Source organism: Anguilla anguilla, chromosome 11 (genome assembly GCF_013347855.1).
Source record: "Anguilla anguilla isolate fAngAng1 chromosome 11, fAngAng1.pri, whole genome shotgun sequence".
In the NCBI taxonomy this organism is placed as follows: domain Eukaryota; kingdom Metazoa; phylum Chordata; class Actinopteri; order Anguilliformes; family Anguillidae; genus Anguilla; species Anguilla anguilla.
This window is the reverse complement of record NC_049211.1, coordinates 1,854,235-1,868,838: the sequence shown is the minus strand read 5'-3', so window position 1 is coordinate 1,868,838 and position 14,604 is coordinate 1,854,235. Positions and strand designations below refer to the sequence as shown.

At 49.3% G+C, this 14,604-nt stretch overlaps 1 protein-coding gene across 4 annotated transcripts in view; it reads left to right on the top strand.

Annotated features, from left to right (window-relative positions):
* The window catches only part of LOC118208442 (polyhomeotic-like protein 2), a 64,782-nt gene that overhangs the window by 45,779 nt on the left and 4,399 nt on the right, over positions 1 to 14,604 (top strand). For 3 of the 4 annotated variants that reach the window (XM_035383136.1, XM_035383135.1, XM_035383134.1), the window contains 5 exons: positions 1,013 to 1,096; positions 1,375 to 1,699; positions 7,008 to 7,396; positions 7,731 to 7,899; positions 12,894 to 13,102. In XM_035383136.1, the coding sequence (XP_035239027.1) occupies positions 1,013 to 1,096; positions 1,375 to 1,699; positions 7,008 to 7,396; positions 7,731 to 7,899; positions 12,894 to 13,102 (1,176 nt within the window). Of the gene's footprint in view, positions 1 to 1,012; positions 1,097 to 1,374; positions 1,700 to 7,007; positions 7,397 to 7,730; positions 7,900 to 11,753; positions 12,075 to 12,893; positions 13,103 to 14,604 lie in introns of those variants that run through there. The other variant, XM_035383137.1, reaches the window with a different exon arrangement.

Genomic DNA, 14,604 nt, shown 5'->3' with positions numbered 1-14,604 from the left:
CGGAGGATCTGAGCAGGCAGCCGCAGTTTGTTCCGTTTCGCCCGTTTGAGATCTCACTCCTGGGGCTCCCAGAACAGTCAATCTGCACTGAAAACGGTTCCAGTTAACGGTGGGGGTAAAATAAAAAAAAATGAGCGTAATTATATATCATGATAAAAAAATACAGGGCGTTCGGAGGGAAAACATCTGTTTCCTGCTCTGTTCCTGAATGACCCCAGGGGTCCCTGTCTCTGCTACCGAAACCGTGGAAAAGCTGTTCCTCTCATTAATCACAGAGATATGAGTGTGAAACTCGCACTCCCATAATCCCTCGGGAGAGAAGTGCCAAGAGTGGCAGGCCTCCTCTGAACGAGAGAGCTTGGGATCAGGAGGACCTCCACGCAAAAATAAACCTTAAATAAAAACATTTTAAAATATGGCTGAGTTCTACGGAACAGGTGATCTTCAGAGAGAGAGAGAGAGAGCCTTCAGGTCTGGCTGGTTTAAATGCAAACACGGATTAAAGAAACTACTGAAGGGGAATGAGTCTTTGTGTTGTTCAGCATTCGCCAGTGCTAGTGTTCATGGTACCGATAAGACACAGCTGGGAGGAGAGCTGCGTGTTCAGCAGGCTGGTGATGATCCCGGTGTTAAGGCAGGCGAGGTGGGTGCGCTTCCTTAACGCAGGGATTCATTCTGAGATGTTAAAAAAAACTGTGTTACCATCCTCGCATAGCAACAGTTGACGGCACTGAGGTGGTGCGAGGCTCACCCACAGCAGCTGCCTCACGCAGAGGAACGCGAGCCTTTCAGATAAACGCTCAGTGTGGTGTGAGCGCGTGCGGAGAGAGAGAGAGAGCCTGTCCAGCGGGTTTTTAAAGTGGCTTCTAAAACGGTTTTTTAACGTTTTTTACAGGGTCTTTAAAGCGGTTTTTAAACAGTTTCCAAAGCAGTTTTTTTTAACAGTTTTTGAAGGGGTTTCCCTCCTGAGAGGTGTAGAAGTGTAAGACCTGCTCTTCCTCTGTCCTCTCAGCTCATCTTCACCCCGACCGCCACCGTCGCCACCGTCCAGCCTGAGGCCACAGCGCAGCCTGCTGGACAAGCCGCCACAGCGCAGGTAACGCATGCTCTGAAACACACACACACACACAAATGATCACACATACACACACAAACATGCACCCTCACATGCTTAAACACACACATACACATATACACACACACACACACACACACACATGGTCACACCCACACACACTGTACTTGTGATGTTCTTTTGAAGCACTAGAGGGCATTGAAGTCCCGTCAGCTGTAGTGATTCAGTGGTCCTGAGGTTTGACTCTGCATGATTCTGCCTGTGAAGGGTTTACTGCACTGCACTTCCCTCTCTCTCAGGTACAGAACCTGGCCCTCCGCAGCCAGCAGGGGGCGCCAGCGGTCTCTACCTCCCAGCCCCAGATCCAGGGCCTGAGCCTCAAACAGACCCCTGCGGGCCCCCAGCTGTCCCTGTCCGGCCTGGCACCACCCCCACCCCCGGCCCAGCTGAAGACCCCCGGGCAGGGGCTGCAGGGCCCCGGGGCGGGGGGGAAAGGGCCGGGGAACGAGGCCCTCGCGGAGGGGGGCGTGAGGAAGGGGGAGGGCCCCACCGAGCTGGTGACCCGCGTGGTCAACGTGAGCCGGAACGTGACGTCCGTGACCAATCACCACCTCATTACTCCCGGTGAGTCCCCCCGGAGTTCTGCACGGTCCACGGAATTCCACAGAATTCCACGGAATTCCACGGAAGTCCTCAGATTCAGGGAAGTAACACCAAATACTTAAAAGCACCACACTATAAAAATAAACATCCGACCACCAGAACCTTACACTACATCAAAGATTTTCTGACCCTCGTCGTAAAAGAACTTGCCCGTTAAAAAAAAAAAATTTATTATGGCCTTAAAAACTGGTCTAGATCATCTTCCTCTGAATGATTCGGGTTTAGAGTGTGATGGAACTTCATTGACGGCCAATACTCATGATATAGTGTGCTGTACAGGGGTCCTTGCATTTGGGTCGGCAGGACTATAATTTTAGAGGCCCTTAAATTGGTGTAAACGTGTAGGAAGGCTTTTTACAATGTGTGCTACATGCAAGCCTAATTAGTTGCTGCTAATTATAACACTCATTTATTTTTCCCTTGCTATAGTGAAACAGCAGGATTTTTGCCGGTGTTCAGTGACAGTGTGTGTTTTAGTAGCGAGCAGGCTGTGTTCCTACAGGCGAGGGTTTTATGTGGAAGGAACCCGTCCAGCGAGTGGGGAGCACACACTGCCGCCGGTCGCTTCTGTGAAATTCAAACCTGCAATTACACATCTGTGTGTTGGGTCATCTGCGCTCTTAAAATACGCCCCCATCGAGGGCTTTCAACTGCAGAGTAAAAACCGCCGCTCGATATGTTCCGTGCCGCTCCATCTCCAGCGTGTCTCCACACGTCCGCTGGTCGTTAAGCGTGGTTGTGGGGGGGTGGGGGGGGGGGCCGGGGGGGGGCGGGGGGGGCGGCGGCTGGGGGGGTGACGCGGCTGGTCTTTAAAACGCCTCACGCTGTGAGAAAGGTGGTTCCTTTCATCTGCGCGTTTCGGTTAGCGGAGGGGAACCTCTTTAGTGTTCGGCCGTGAACGCCAGCCCGTTAGCAGCTGGCTGTGTGTGTCTGAGTTATGTCTGCCTGTCAACTCTGAACGTGCGTTTTGTGTGTGTGTGTGTGTGTGTGTGTGCGCACATGAGAATAATGACATGATATTTATATATGCCAGTGCACACATATGTACGTCTGTGAGCGTGTTTGCATTTGCTGGTGTGTATTTGTACATGTATACAGAGGTGGAAAATCCAGGTTCAGAAGGTAAAAATTCCTCCCCAGTATTTTGCTAATTAGCACATATTAGTTCTACATCCGGGCTGAAGATGAGTGAAATCAGCTGGGTGGAGTTCATGGGTCAAAGAAACACACGGCAGGACTTTTACTTTCTGACCCCTGGACTTTCCACCTCTGCGTGTACATACAGTATGTGTGTGTGCGCATGTGCGTCTGTGTGCATATTTTGTGTATTTTAACGCTGCATTAAGTAAACAGACCAGGAGTCACCTGTGGGGACCGGGTACATCGTTTAGAGAAGCTTGTGTAGTGTAGGTTTAGAACCCGTCCCATTCCTGACAGGGCAAAGGCACAGCCAGCTAATGACTGAGGCTGGGTTGGAAGCAGCTAACTTGCTTACTACTGAGTATTCAACTTGTATACAACTTGCATACTCAGTACTTGCCTGCTTGTCTACTACTGAGTATGCGACCTGTATACAACTTGCATACTCAGTACTTGCCTGCTTGCCTACTACTGAGTATGCAACTTGTATACAACTTGCATACTCAGTACTTGCCTGCTTGCCTACTACTGAGTATGCAACTTGTATACAACTTGCATACTCAGTACTTGCCTGCTTGCCTACTACTGAGTATACAACTTGCATACTCAGTACTTGCCTGCTTGCCTACTACTGAGTATGCAACTTGTATACTCAGTAGTAGGTAAGTAAGCTGTTCCGGACACGACCCTAGCCCATACTGTGTCTGTGGCCAGCGCGCGGGTGGCTGAACGCTGTAGATCTGTCGTCTGTCTGATTTTCCCATGCAGGGACGAGTGCCTGCGTAGCATCACGCTAATGAGCTGGATACCAGTCTGAGCCCAGATCACAGCTATCACACCTACACTGCGCGTCACACGGTGTAAGGCTGTTCTGTGTGCCGGCTGGATGCACGTTCAGCTGTACGGCGAACACATGGAGGAGGGGCGGGGGGGGGGGGTCTATTTCTGCGCTCTCGCGTCTGTCAGGTGGAACTGCAGCTATGCCACGCGACATAAACGTGATGTCAGTGCAGCGAACATTCATGAGCGCTAGGCTTCTTCTTTTGTGTTGTTTAGGCTATGTGGGCTGTAGTTCTGCCGATAAAGATGTGAAACGATGTCGCTGTGATATGTATACATCACTTCCTGTTGCTCACTAGAGGCGGTCGGATGATTTAATATTGTGGGGCTACCCCTGGCTGTTTAAACACTTAGATGAATTGGGGGGTGGGGGGGGGGGGCGGGTAGTTGAGTAGCAGACTGTGGTTCTGATTTATTTATTTGGGGGCGGGGAGGGCACTTCCACCCTGCATGAGAATCTCATTAGAGTTCCAGAGCAGCGGGGAGCTCCGCACCCCTCTCTAATTAAGGGTTCCATGTATGAGGCACCATGAGCAGGACAGGGGGTCCCGACAGATCTGAAAACACTTTGAAGAGAGTGAGGGTTAAGGGTCAGGCTTAAAGCTGGGTTTAGAGTCAGGCTTAAAGCTGGGTTCAGGGTCAGGATTAAAGCCGGGTTTATAGTCAGGCTTAAAGCTGGGTTTAGGATCAGGCTTAAAGCTGGGTTCAGGGTCAGGCTTAAAGCTGGGTTTAGGGTCAGGCTTAAAGCTGGGTTAATGGTCAGGCTTAAAGCTGGGTTTAGAGTCAGGCTTAAAGCTGGGTTCAGGGTCAGGGTTAAAGCCGGGTTTATAGTCAGGCTTAAGGTTGGTTTTAGGGTCAGGGTTAAAGCTGGGTTTATAGTCAGGCTTAAGGTTGGTTTTAGGGTCAGGCTTAAAGCTGGGTTCAGGGTCAGGCTTAAAGTTGGTTTTAGGGTCAGGGTTAAAGCTGGGTTTAGGGTCAGGCTTAAAGCTGGGTTTATAGTCAGGTTTAAGGTTGGTTTTAGGGTCAGGGTTAAAGCTGGGTTTAGGGTCAGGCTTAAGGTTGGTTTTAGGGTCAGGGTTAAAGCCGGGTTTATAGTCAGGCTTAAGGTTGGTTTTAGGGTCAGGGTTAAAGCTGGGTTTATAGTCAGGCTTAAGGTTGGTTTTAGGGTCAGGGTTAAAGCCGGGTTTAGGGTCAGGCTTAAGGTTGGTTTTAGGGTCAGGGTTAAAGCCGGGTTTATAGTCAGGCTTAAGGTTGGTTTTAGGGTCAGGGTTAAAGCCGGGTTTAGGGTCAGGCTTAAGGTTGGTTTTAGGGTCAGGGTTAAAGCTGGGTCAGGCAGACTCAGGAAGACCAGGTGCACAGACCGGCAGCCTGGATTCCTGCTGAATGGCGCTTGCCGATGCTAAATTAGCGCCTCTGGGGTTTTGCAGTCGGGGTTCCGGGTTTCTGCTTGGTGCCGCCCACATTCGTCCGCTACTGGCCCGTGGGTGGTGTCAGAATAGAAGCAGCACTCAGGCGTAGGCACTATGAGAAAGTGGGAAGTTTCCAGAATTTACCATGATCCGATGTGGTTTCCATGACGACGCACAGCACTGCCTCTGCAGAGCGCTTTGTAGACTCAGGGTCAGAAATGGAGATGACTCTCCAGAGATGAGTTCCAGAAGCTTCCCTGGATGGCAAATGCAGAGAGGTGGGGAGGAGCTTGGCTTTTGTTTCCAGTAAGCGCTGCTCTGGAGGTGTGCCAGGGCACTTTGTATTTGGGGGTGGGGGTGGGGGGGGGGGTGTAATTGCTTATTGATGTAGGTGGGGCCAAGACCGGCACCCACAGCTTTCAAGTCTAAGCATAGCCGGTGCCCGCGGGATGCTGGGAAATGTAGTGGGGGGGTGGGGGGGGGGGGGGGGGGTGGGTGGCGGGGTGCGGGGGGGATCCCAGCGTTTGACTCAGTCCCGTCCGACAGCGGAGAGCAGTGTGCCTGTGGGACGCCTGAGTCATCCCACCTCACACCCACAGATTTGGAAATCCCCCCCCCCCGCACCGGCATGCTCCAGGACTCTGCTGAAAGACGCAGTTTCGCTCTGAATTAGGAAAGCGATGGGCGAGGACAGGGAGGAGCCCCGTGAGTCATCGTTCCATAATCGGAAAGAATTCTTGTGTTTGAGCCTCATGATTTCGCATCATGGCTGCGCACAGTGTTCAGAGAACAGAGAACAGCGCAGCTTCTCCTGGGCCACAGCTACAGTACCTTACATTTCCTCAACTCGGGGAATGCGGAAGAGTGATGTTAACTCTTAAACCTAACCTCCGTTACCGTCCCCCTCTGCTTCTGTAATATGGTGATTAATGAAAAAAAATGTAAATTGATCGATCCATTTTTATGTTTTTATTTATTAATTGTTTTGCATGTTTCTTGCATACACATACAAAAGATTAAACTTTCCATCCATCATTCCTACATCCATTTCTCTGTTGTTCCTGAAGCCATTTGCTAGTTCTCTCTACGCTCTAGCATTCACAAGCCCTGTGTGGTTGGATTTATGTACAAAAATAAAAAATAAAAAATAAAAAATTTGGCATAGGCACATATAAATATAAAACTCTTTCCACCAAAAAGCTGGCAATGAAACTACAGACCACATTTATGGTCAGCGGTACCGCACTTGGAATTGAATAAATTTAGACTCAACGTAATATTCCGAGAAATATATATCCCAAAGAGAACAGGCGCACAGCGTGACAGATGACTGAGTGTAGTGTCTGAACTTCGCTATCGAGACGGCGGGCGGACTGGATATGACCCAGCGTGTGACCCAGCACGTGACCCAGCGTGTGACCCAGCGTCTGACCCAGCTCACTGATTGGCCCAGAGAGCGTGCTACGCACCTCGCTGAACAATGAGAGCGGCGGAGCAGGTCAGACTCAGGATGTGAGGCAGCTCTGTAATGGCTTTCATACAAACAGCAGGAGGGAAAGTGACCGGTGCAGCCATGAAAGGTTTTTAAAATAAAAAAACCAGCACAATAGTCCCGCTTTCTGTTGCCAGCGTTTTAATTTCCAAGGTCACGTTGCCATTATTGCGTTTGGACCGCGGACAAACGCGGCTCTACACTTCCTAATATGGACTGCGCTCGAGAAAACAACATCTGCAAAAGGTGCAGCATTTCGGTGTTGGGCTGAACTGCTCCCCTGTGCTTGGCCTCTGCCACTGTAATATACTGAGCGTAGTGTTGTGTGTGTGTGTGTGTGTGTGTGTGTGTGTGCGTGTGTGTGCGTGTGTGTGTGTGTGTGCTGTAGCTTACACACAGATCCAGCCGCACCAGTTGCTGCAGCAGCACAAGCAGCAGCAGTTTGTGATCCAGCCCCAGCGGGGTCCAACACCCCTGCTCCAGAACCAGAACCAGAACCAGGCCCAGCTACAGCTCCCGGCTCAGGCCCTGCCGATCCAGCCTGGCCCCGCCTCCCAGTGCGCCGTCCCGGTTCTGCCCAAACTGCCTGTCCCAGCGCACCAGGCCACCATCTTCCACTCCCAAGCCCCGCCCAAATCCCAGCCCGTTCAGCTGACCGCGGTCAACCTGCAGATCCAGCCTGCTCCGGCACCGGCACCGGCACCGGCACCGACACCAACACCGCCAGTGACATCAGCACCAACACCAACGCCAACACCGGCACCAACACCAGCACTGGTAAGCCCAGCCCTCAACCATGCCAAAGCTATAAGAGATAAATAATGGAAAAATAGTGGAAATAATGATGCTACCAATTTGGCTGCACAGTGTCACTGAAATCTACAAAAAAAATGGAACGCTCAGGACAAAGAATTCAAAACGCATTTGTACAACGGCTATGCATTAGGTGGGAATCAAACCTGCAACCACCGTCTGGATGCAGCTGTGAGATCTCTAGCTGCTGAATGGGGTGTGGCTTTGTTAGGGTTGGAGTGAACAGGGTTGGGAAGCCATTTTCTACCTGATGCGATAACCTCCCGTGACATGGCTGTCCTCTCCTCTCCACCTCCAGGCCGCGCGGGTGGTCCAGGACGCTACCGGCAAAGACCAACCGACTCCGCTGGTCGTCAGGGAGACCGGCCCCGGCTCTCGGCAGCCCATGTCTGCGCCCCCCCAGGGGGTCACCCCCACCCCTGAGCGGCTCAGATCCGACTCCAGCAAGCTGGCCCCTCGGGAGCAAGGTAATACAGCTTTAACCCATTGTAGAGTAGATACCAGACCATGGGGCCCATCCACGCACTAGAACAGAGTCATAACAGATACCAGACCATAGAGCCCATCCATACTCTAGAACAGAGCCTTAACAGAAACAGACCATAGAGCCCATCCATACCCTAGAACAGAGCCTTAACAGATACCAGAATGTGGGGCCTTAACAGGATGAGCCACCCAGTAGCCCACCTGCTGTCTTGTCATCAGAGGATACTGGAGCTGCAGATCTTTTTTTTCCGGATGTTTCTGAAGCTGAACACTCTGCTGCCATCCTGCCCTCTCCCTGGCGATCAGATGCACAATGGCGCCATTATCGACCAGGTCAACATGAACGCTCCCTTGGGCCCCTCTCCTAACCTGGGGGAGGGGGGGGGCAGACTCACACATCCCACCTGCCCGCCTGGGTTAGGGGGGGGGGGGATTGAGCAGGGAGGGGGGTGACAGGCGCTGTACCTCTTTGTAAGATTGGGTTTCCAAGCTGCTCATGTTGTCACTGTGAAAACCAAGAGTGCTTATCACGCCATACGATCTGAACGCTGTTCTTACCCGAGCGAACACTGGGGGTTAGTCATCAAGGTCTGCCTTTCTGACAGTGCTCAGGGGGGTCGGGGGGGGGCTAGGCCATTTATAAAGGAAGACATGAAAGGGTCTTTTTACTTAAGTCTTACATTACAATCACTTAGCGGACCCTCTTATCCACGGTGACGTACAAAAGTCAGACAGAGAAGAACCAGGGGAGGGGCCGATGCTCGGGTGGCTGTGACTCGCGACTCCTGCTTTATGACTGTGCCTTTTTACCTCCAGCATTACGCCGCCATTTTAAAGCTGAAAACAGAAGGCTGATTATTGGCCACTGCCTCTTTTGTCCTGTGACCTCAAATGTTTTTTTTGTTTTGTTTGTTTTTTTTTTTGCTGTGCCGGTGTGCTGTGATTAGTTAACGCCCTGCATCCCTTTACGGTGTTGATTATCTTACTTCCGTTTTTCAGTGTAGTGTCTTTGTGGTCAGTGAAAAGCATTGCAGAAATAAAGTAGAATTGAATTGAGCGCTGAATATAAGGTGCTGTATTGTAAGTCACTCTGAATGAGAGCGTCGACTGAACGCATGCTATGAAATGCCTGACACGGATTCACACAGAGAGCGACTCCAAGAGCAGAGGAAATGAGGTCATCTAGTCTTACGACATCACTGCAGGATAAACGAGAAATATGGCACGATGGAAGCAGGACATTTTAAAATATGAGGAACATTCTGGCACATTTCCAACGTTCTGTTCAGTGGAATCCACACCGAAGGGCTTGGCTATGTTTGGAAACGGTCCTCGTCACCTGTTGCGTGGGCGTGTCCTGTGGGCGAGAATTATTGACTCTGATAGGTCGGAATAAAGTAGTTGTAAGAAGATGATTGGCCACAGTTTACAGGCGGGTTCCTTTCATTCTACCGCACTTCTCAGCCTAAGTTCTCATAACATGTTGGTGCTCTTGAATACGCCCCTAGTCCGGGTCCAGGAGTTTTATTGCGTATTGTTTTGGTTTTCCTTGAACCATATTTCCACTCAAAACTTTTTTTCTTTGCCCGGGGAAGATTATTTTTGGTGGAAGTGTTGCAGTAAAAAGAGGGAGCTTTAATTTTCCAGTGTGTGGATATTTCTCTCGTCTTCATAGCACTCTGTTAATCCAGCACCTGGCGTACGAAGGCTTGGATGAGCACACGGTCACTGTCTGTGTTCTCCACTCTAAACAGTTTGCTACAGTCTATAATACCATGTTCTGCTGTTCGGATGGCTTCGATGGGGTGCTGTAGTGTAACCAGGCGCATATTCAACGTTTTATGAACCTTTTTTATGCGCAGAAATTGCACAGGTCTGAAAGGCCTTGCGGAACATTTCAGATATGCTGAGTGAAAAGGGTTGAACTGAAAATAACAGCCTTTAAAACTGTGGTCAGTTATAGAATCACAACAGCCGGCATCTCCACCCATAACTTTCCCACAATGCATCTCCCGAATGCTGCACATTCTCAGAGTACATCCTCTTCAGATGGAACGGTGAATGAAAAAAGTTACTTGAGCCAATGTAGGAGTATGTGGGCATCATTGCTTCTGAAAATGGCTTTGTTAAATTTCTGTGACTCATTGGTTTAGTTTAGTTGTACTGGGCATAATTTCGATATCATTATTTGGTATGCAGACAGATTTTTGGGAACTGAATTTTTTTAACAAATGAAGAGTGTTTTTGTATGTGATAGCTTGGCTTTTTTGAAGTTGAAAACATATTGTCAGGTGTCATGTTGTGCACCGGAACTGAACCACACAGTGTGAGTCACCCATAGACTAATATGTTTCAGTAAGTGCTTTGGCATTCATCACAATAGCAGGTTATCATTTGCTTTGTCTCAGAATTCTTCATTATCTTCCAGATGGTTAGTTATTGTTGTCACAGTTTCACTGTAGGAAGCCAATTCGTTCACCTCAGTCTTTAGTTTGTTCAGTTAAAAATTGTTTACCTTTTTTATTTAGTTGTTTGCAATGTAGCACAATATGAATATGGGAAGCTTCTTCATGGCATTCATAACTATTTCTGACATAATGTGGCTTAAGAGGGTAAACAATCCCTCTAAACATGAAAAGCACCTAATTAAGAAAAAATAATAGCTTGTCAAATTCCTAGGATTGCAATTGTGCTGTGAACCAGTGCTCTACAGCCTTGGTGCTGGAGTAAATAGACTGAATGGGCTGAATTTATATAGCGCTTTTATCCAAAGCGCTTTACAATTGATGCCTCGCATTCACCAGAGCAATTAGGGGTTAGGTGTCTTGCTCAGGGACACTTCGACACGCTCAGGGCAGGGAACAAACCGGCAACCCTCCGACTGCCAGACAGCTGCTCTTACCTCCTGAGCTATGTCGCCCCCGTGTATGCTGGTTTTCGTTCCAACCACAATTGTAATGCCAGAAAAAAGTTGATTTTTCTTAATAAGGAGCTTTTCATGTTTAGAAACATTATTTACCCTGATAATGTCAGAAATAGCTATGCATGCCACAAAGAACGAAATTCCCATATTCATTTTGTGCTTACGGTGAAATATTGCAAACAATTACATAAAAGAGGTAATAAACTTTTTGGACCAACTGAAAGGCTGAAGTTAATCAATAGACTCCTGAACACGTGTTTAATTTCCTGAAATGTGTTAACACAATGCAGGTTTGGCTCCTTGTCATTTGCTTTGTCTTCAAAGTCTTAATTGTTTTCCAGATGGTTAGTTTTAGTGGCCAGGTGTCCACACTTTCACCAGTTAGAAGCCTATTGATTCACCACAGTCTTTAACTTGATCAGTTGAAAATAAATTACCTTTTTATGCAATTGTTGGCAATATAGCACAATATGAACATTGGGATTTTATTATTCATAGCGCGCATAGCTATTTTTTAACATAATATTGATTAAGAGCGTAAATAATCCCTCTAAACATTAAAAGCTCCTTATTAAGAAAAAATAACAACTTGTTAAAATTCAGGTATTGCAGTTGGAACGAAAATCGTCATACACTGGGGTACTCCGAGTTTGGGAACCACCAAGAATGACAGAAAATGTTTTGGGGTTTTTTCATCCGCCGGAGTTCGCAGAGTGTCTAAATCAGATTGAATCGCATCCCAGGCAGATGTCTCTCGCGGCTCTTTCAACGCCTCGCCGCGCTTCAGACGAGGCTCGCGTGAGCCAGATATATCCGCCAATCACAGAGGCCGCCTGTCGCAAATGCGCGTCACTATTGGATAACATTCCAAGAGCAGCTGGCCAATAGCCGCGCCACGTTGTTTCCTATTCAGTTCCCGCATACAAAGAGGATTATATAGAGTGCGTTTCTGTAGCTCAGCGTAGATGAGAGGGCTTGAGTTGAGAACATAGTAGCTAATACAACAAAGTTTTACTGCCAGTAGGTTCCACGTTCATACTACTGTCTGGATAACAGGAGAGAAAGCACGCGTGCGTGCAACACCAGTGCGCATAGTTCCCGGTCACTGGATTTGTTTCTTGTCCTGGCGTTTGGAAATAAACATCAAAAGCAAGGATCCTTTTTTGGGGAAAGCGGCCAACGGAACAAAGACGTGTGCTGCTGCCACCGCTGGTGACTATTGTCAGGACCCCTGTGCGTATGAAGCGCTCGTATTTTCTGCTTTCACAAGTTGTGTTTAGCTAGGTAGCTAACGTTGGCTTGTATCGTTTGGTGTATGGAGTTGTATGTGATCAGTAAACGGGTTTAACAAACACAGGTTTAGGCATTTTTAGAATGATTGCACCTTGTTGAATGTTCAACAACAAAGAAAGATGTGCCTAACTTGTAGTCGCTTGTTAGCCAGGTTGGACAGATGGCTAACTGGCTCGCCTGCTACTTCAACGCATTCGTATTTAATCGTTTGTTTCAATCGCATAGTATGGCAAGTTGTCGAAGTTGTATTTTATCCGAGATTCGAACATTTATCTACATGTTTTCGGGCTGCACGGGTCACGCTGCTTTTGTTGTGCGCGTTGTAGAGCCGCGCCAGTCAGTAAACAAACCGCGCGCGCTCCGGGGGTGATCTGGAGTTCCGCTGCAGCTGGGCTGTCTCTGGACCGAAATGGCATGCGGACTACGTAACCGCATGCGCTGATTTTTGGATAAAAACTGAATAGATTATATTGCGAGAAAAAAATATTCAGTTGGCTACTAGTACTACTGTGCATTGCTGCCGTGCCTAAACTAGCCGGACTGCCGGAACGGTAGCATGCTGGCTAAGGTCGCGGCAGCACTTAACAACAACTCGTGCACCAGTAGTTATCTGCTAATATAATTGGCAACAGAATACTACCGATATTGTCCACATGGAATTCTTGGTAGATTTAAGAGATGGTGTGTTTTAAACTGGAATTGTTCCCCAGTTCTGAGTTCCTTACAGGTTTTAAGTGGTGCTGTCCTTGTCATCCACAGATTCGGGCGGTACAGAGGGGCTGAATGCTAAGGCCGGCGGGGGCAGACATTCGGCCATGACCTCCGGGAACGGAAACGGCGGGCCCACCGTGGCCGGCAGCACGCCGCAGAACGGCGAGAGCAAGCCGCCCCAGGCGATCGTGAAGCCGCAGATCCTGACCCACGTCATCGAGGGCTTCGTCATTCAGGAGGGAGCCGAGCCTTTCCCCGTGAGTCCGGCCGCGCGCGCGTAGCGTTCAACGCCTCCCCGTAGTTCCGCACACCGGGAGGGGGTAAGGTTACCGCAGGCCCGGAATTTTCTCCCTCAGATCCTCGCCCCATCTTCAGATGACTCCCATATACATTCCGCTGGCTAAAGTCTCCCATCTATCACCGACTCCCATATGCTTACCATCAAACCCCTATAAAAGCGGCGTCCGCCCATATATCCGTCAAATACGCACAGGGTGCCACAGAGATAAAAAGAAAACAGTTTTGTAAACAAGTAAAGAACTTTGCCAAACTGGGATCAATTGTAATTCTCTTAATAGTGCTGAGCTTTTGTCAGATGATCACTGTCCAACATCTGAATTTCGAAAGCTTAACAGTATTGAAAGACTTGCATTTGATCCCATTGTACAGGGTTTTTTTTTTTTTTTTGAAGCCCCTAGATTTGGTCCTGTCTGGTAACACTGCAGGTATCAGACCATGCCCAGACCTGTGCTCCTCTACCCACAATGAGACACTGCTGTACGCATCATATATGCTCTGCACAGGCTGATTTATATGCCTGGTCTTAAATCTACACCAAGGAGTCATTCAAATCGCAACTTTACCCAAAGGCATGCACACACAACAGAGCTGGTTTTATGACATGACATGCCTTTGATATTTAGATGGAGGGAAATGTCGGAGCATGCACGTGGGGTACATGCCTGCTTCTTATTAATGTGCGGTGGGGGGGTTGGGGTTCGGGGGGGGGGGGGTGATGGAGATGAAAGCGTTTACGGGGTGCATAATTGATGTGCGGAGCCCCGGGGTCTGTGCAGCGTGGGGTTCACCGGCGGTACGCGCGTCGCCGGGGCGGGGAACGACGCCGGAGAGGGGAACGCGGCGGCCCGCTCTAAATCGCGGGTCACAGGTTTACGAGGGGGGGAACATTCGCAGACGGCGCTGAGGACGCGCGGCTCCGTCGCCCGCCGTTACTCTCGGGGTCCTGGGTGGGTCGCCCTGAGCGCGCCCGTGGATCCGCAGTGGCCAGAACTCGGCTCCTGACGCTCACTTATACGCTGTTTTTATGCAGCGCTCAGTTTAAAAAATAGCTGCATGCCGCTAGAACTCTGAATCTCCTTATAGCTGCCCCAGTGTCCGCTGGAGCGAGCTCCCTGCAGTCAGAGCAAAGTTCTAGGGTAAGATAGAGGATGGGGTTCACCACAGAGAGGAATGCCCTCCCTCTAGTGGACAAAACATGTAAGGAAGACTGTTGTGGCCCCGTGTGGCTTGACGTTTCTCCACTGGGTTTGAGGGGCTGAGGCGAGGGCATTTCACCGGTCGTAAAATAACTGATCGTACCATCTTGTTGAACTGCACCTTGATTTTTAAATAAAGCTTGATTTTTCAAACTTGCCAGCAGACGCTCCCTTGTGATGTAAAGCAGTGGAGATCGTAAGAGGGAACAAAGGCACCAGGGGGCCCCCCTGAAATATTTGGGCTTTTACTCTTGTCCCGCGTG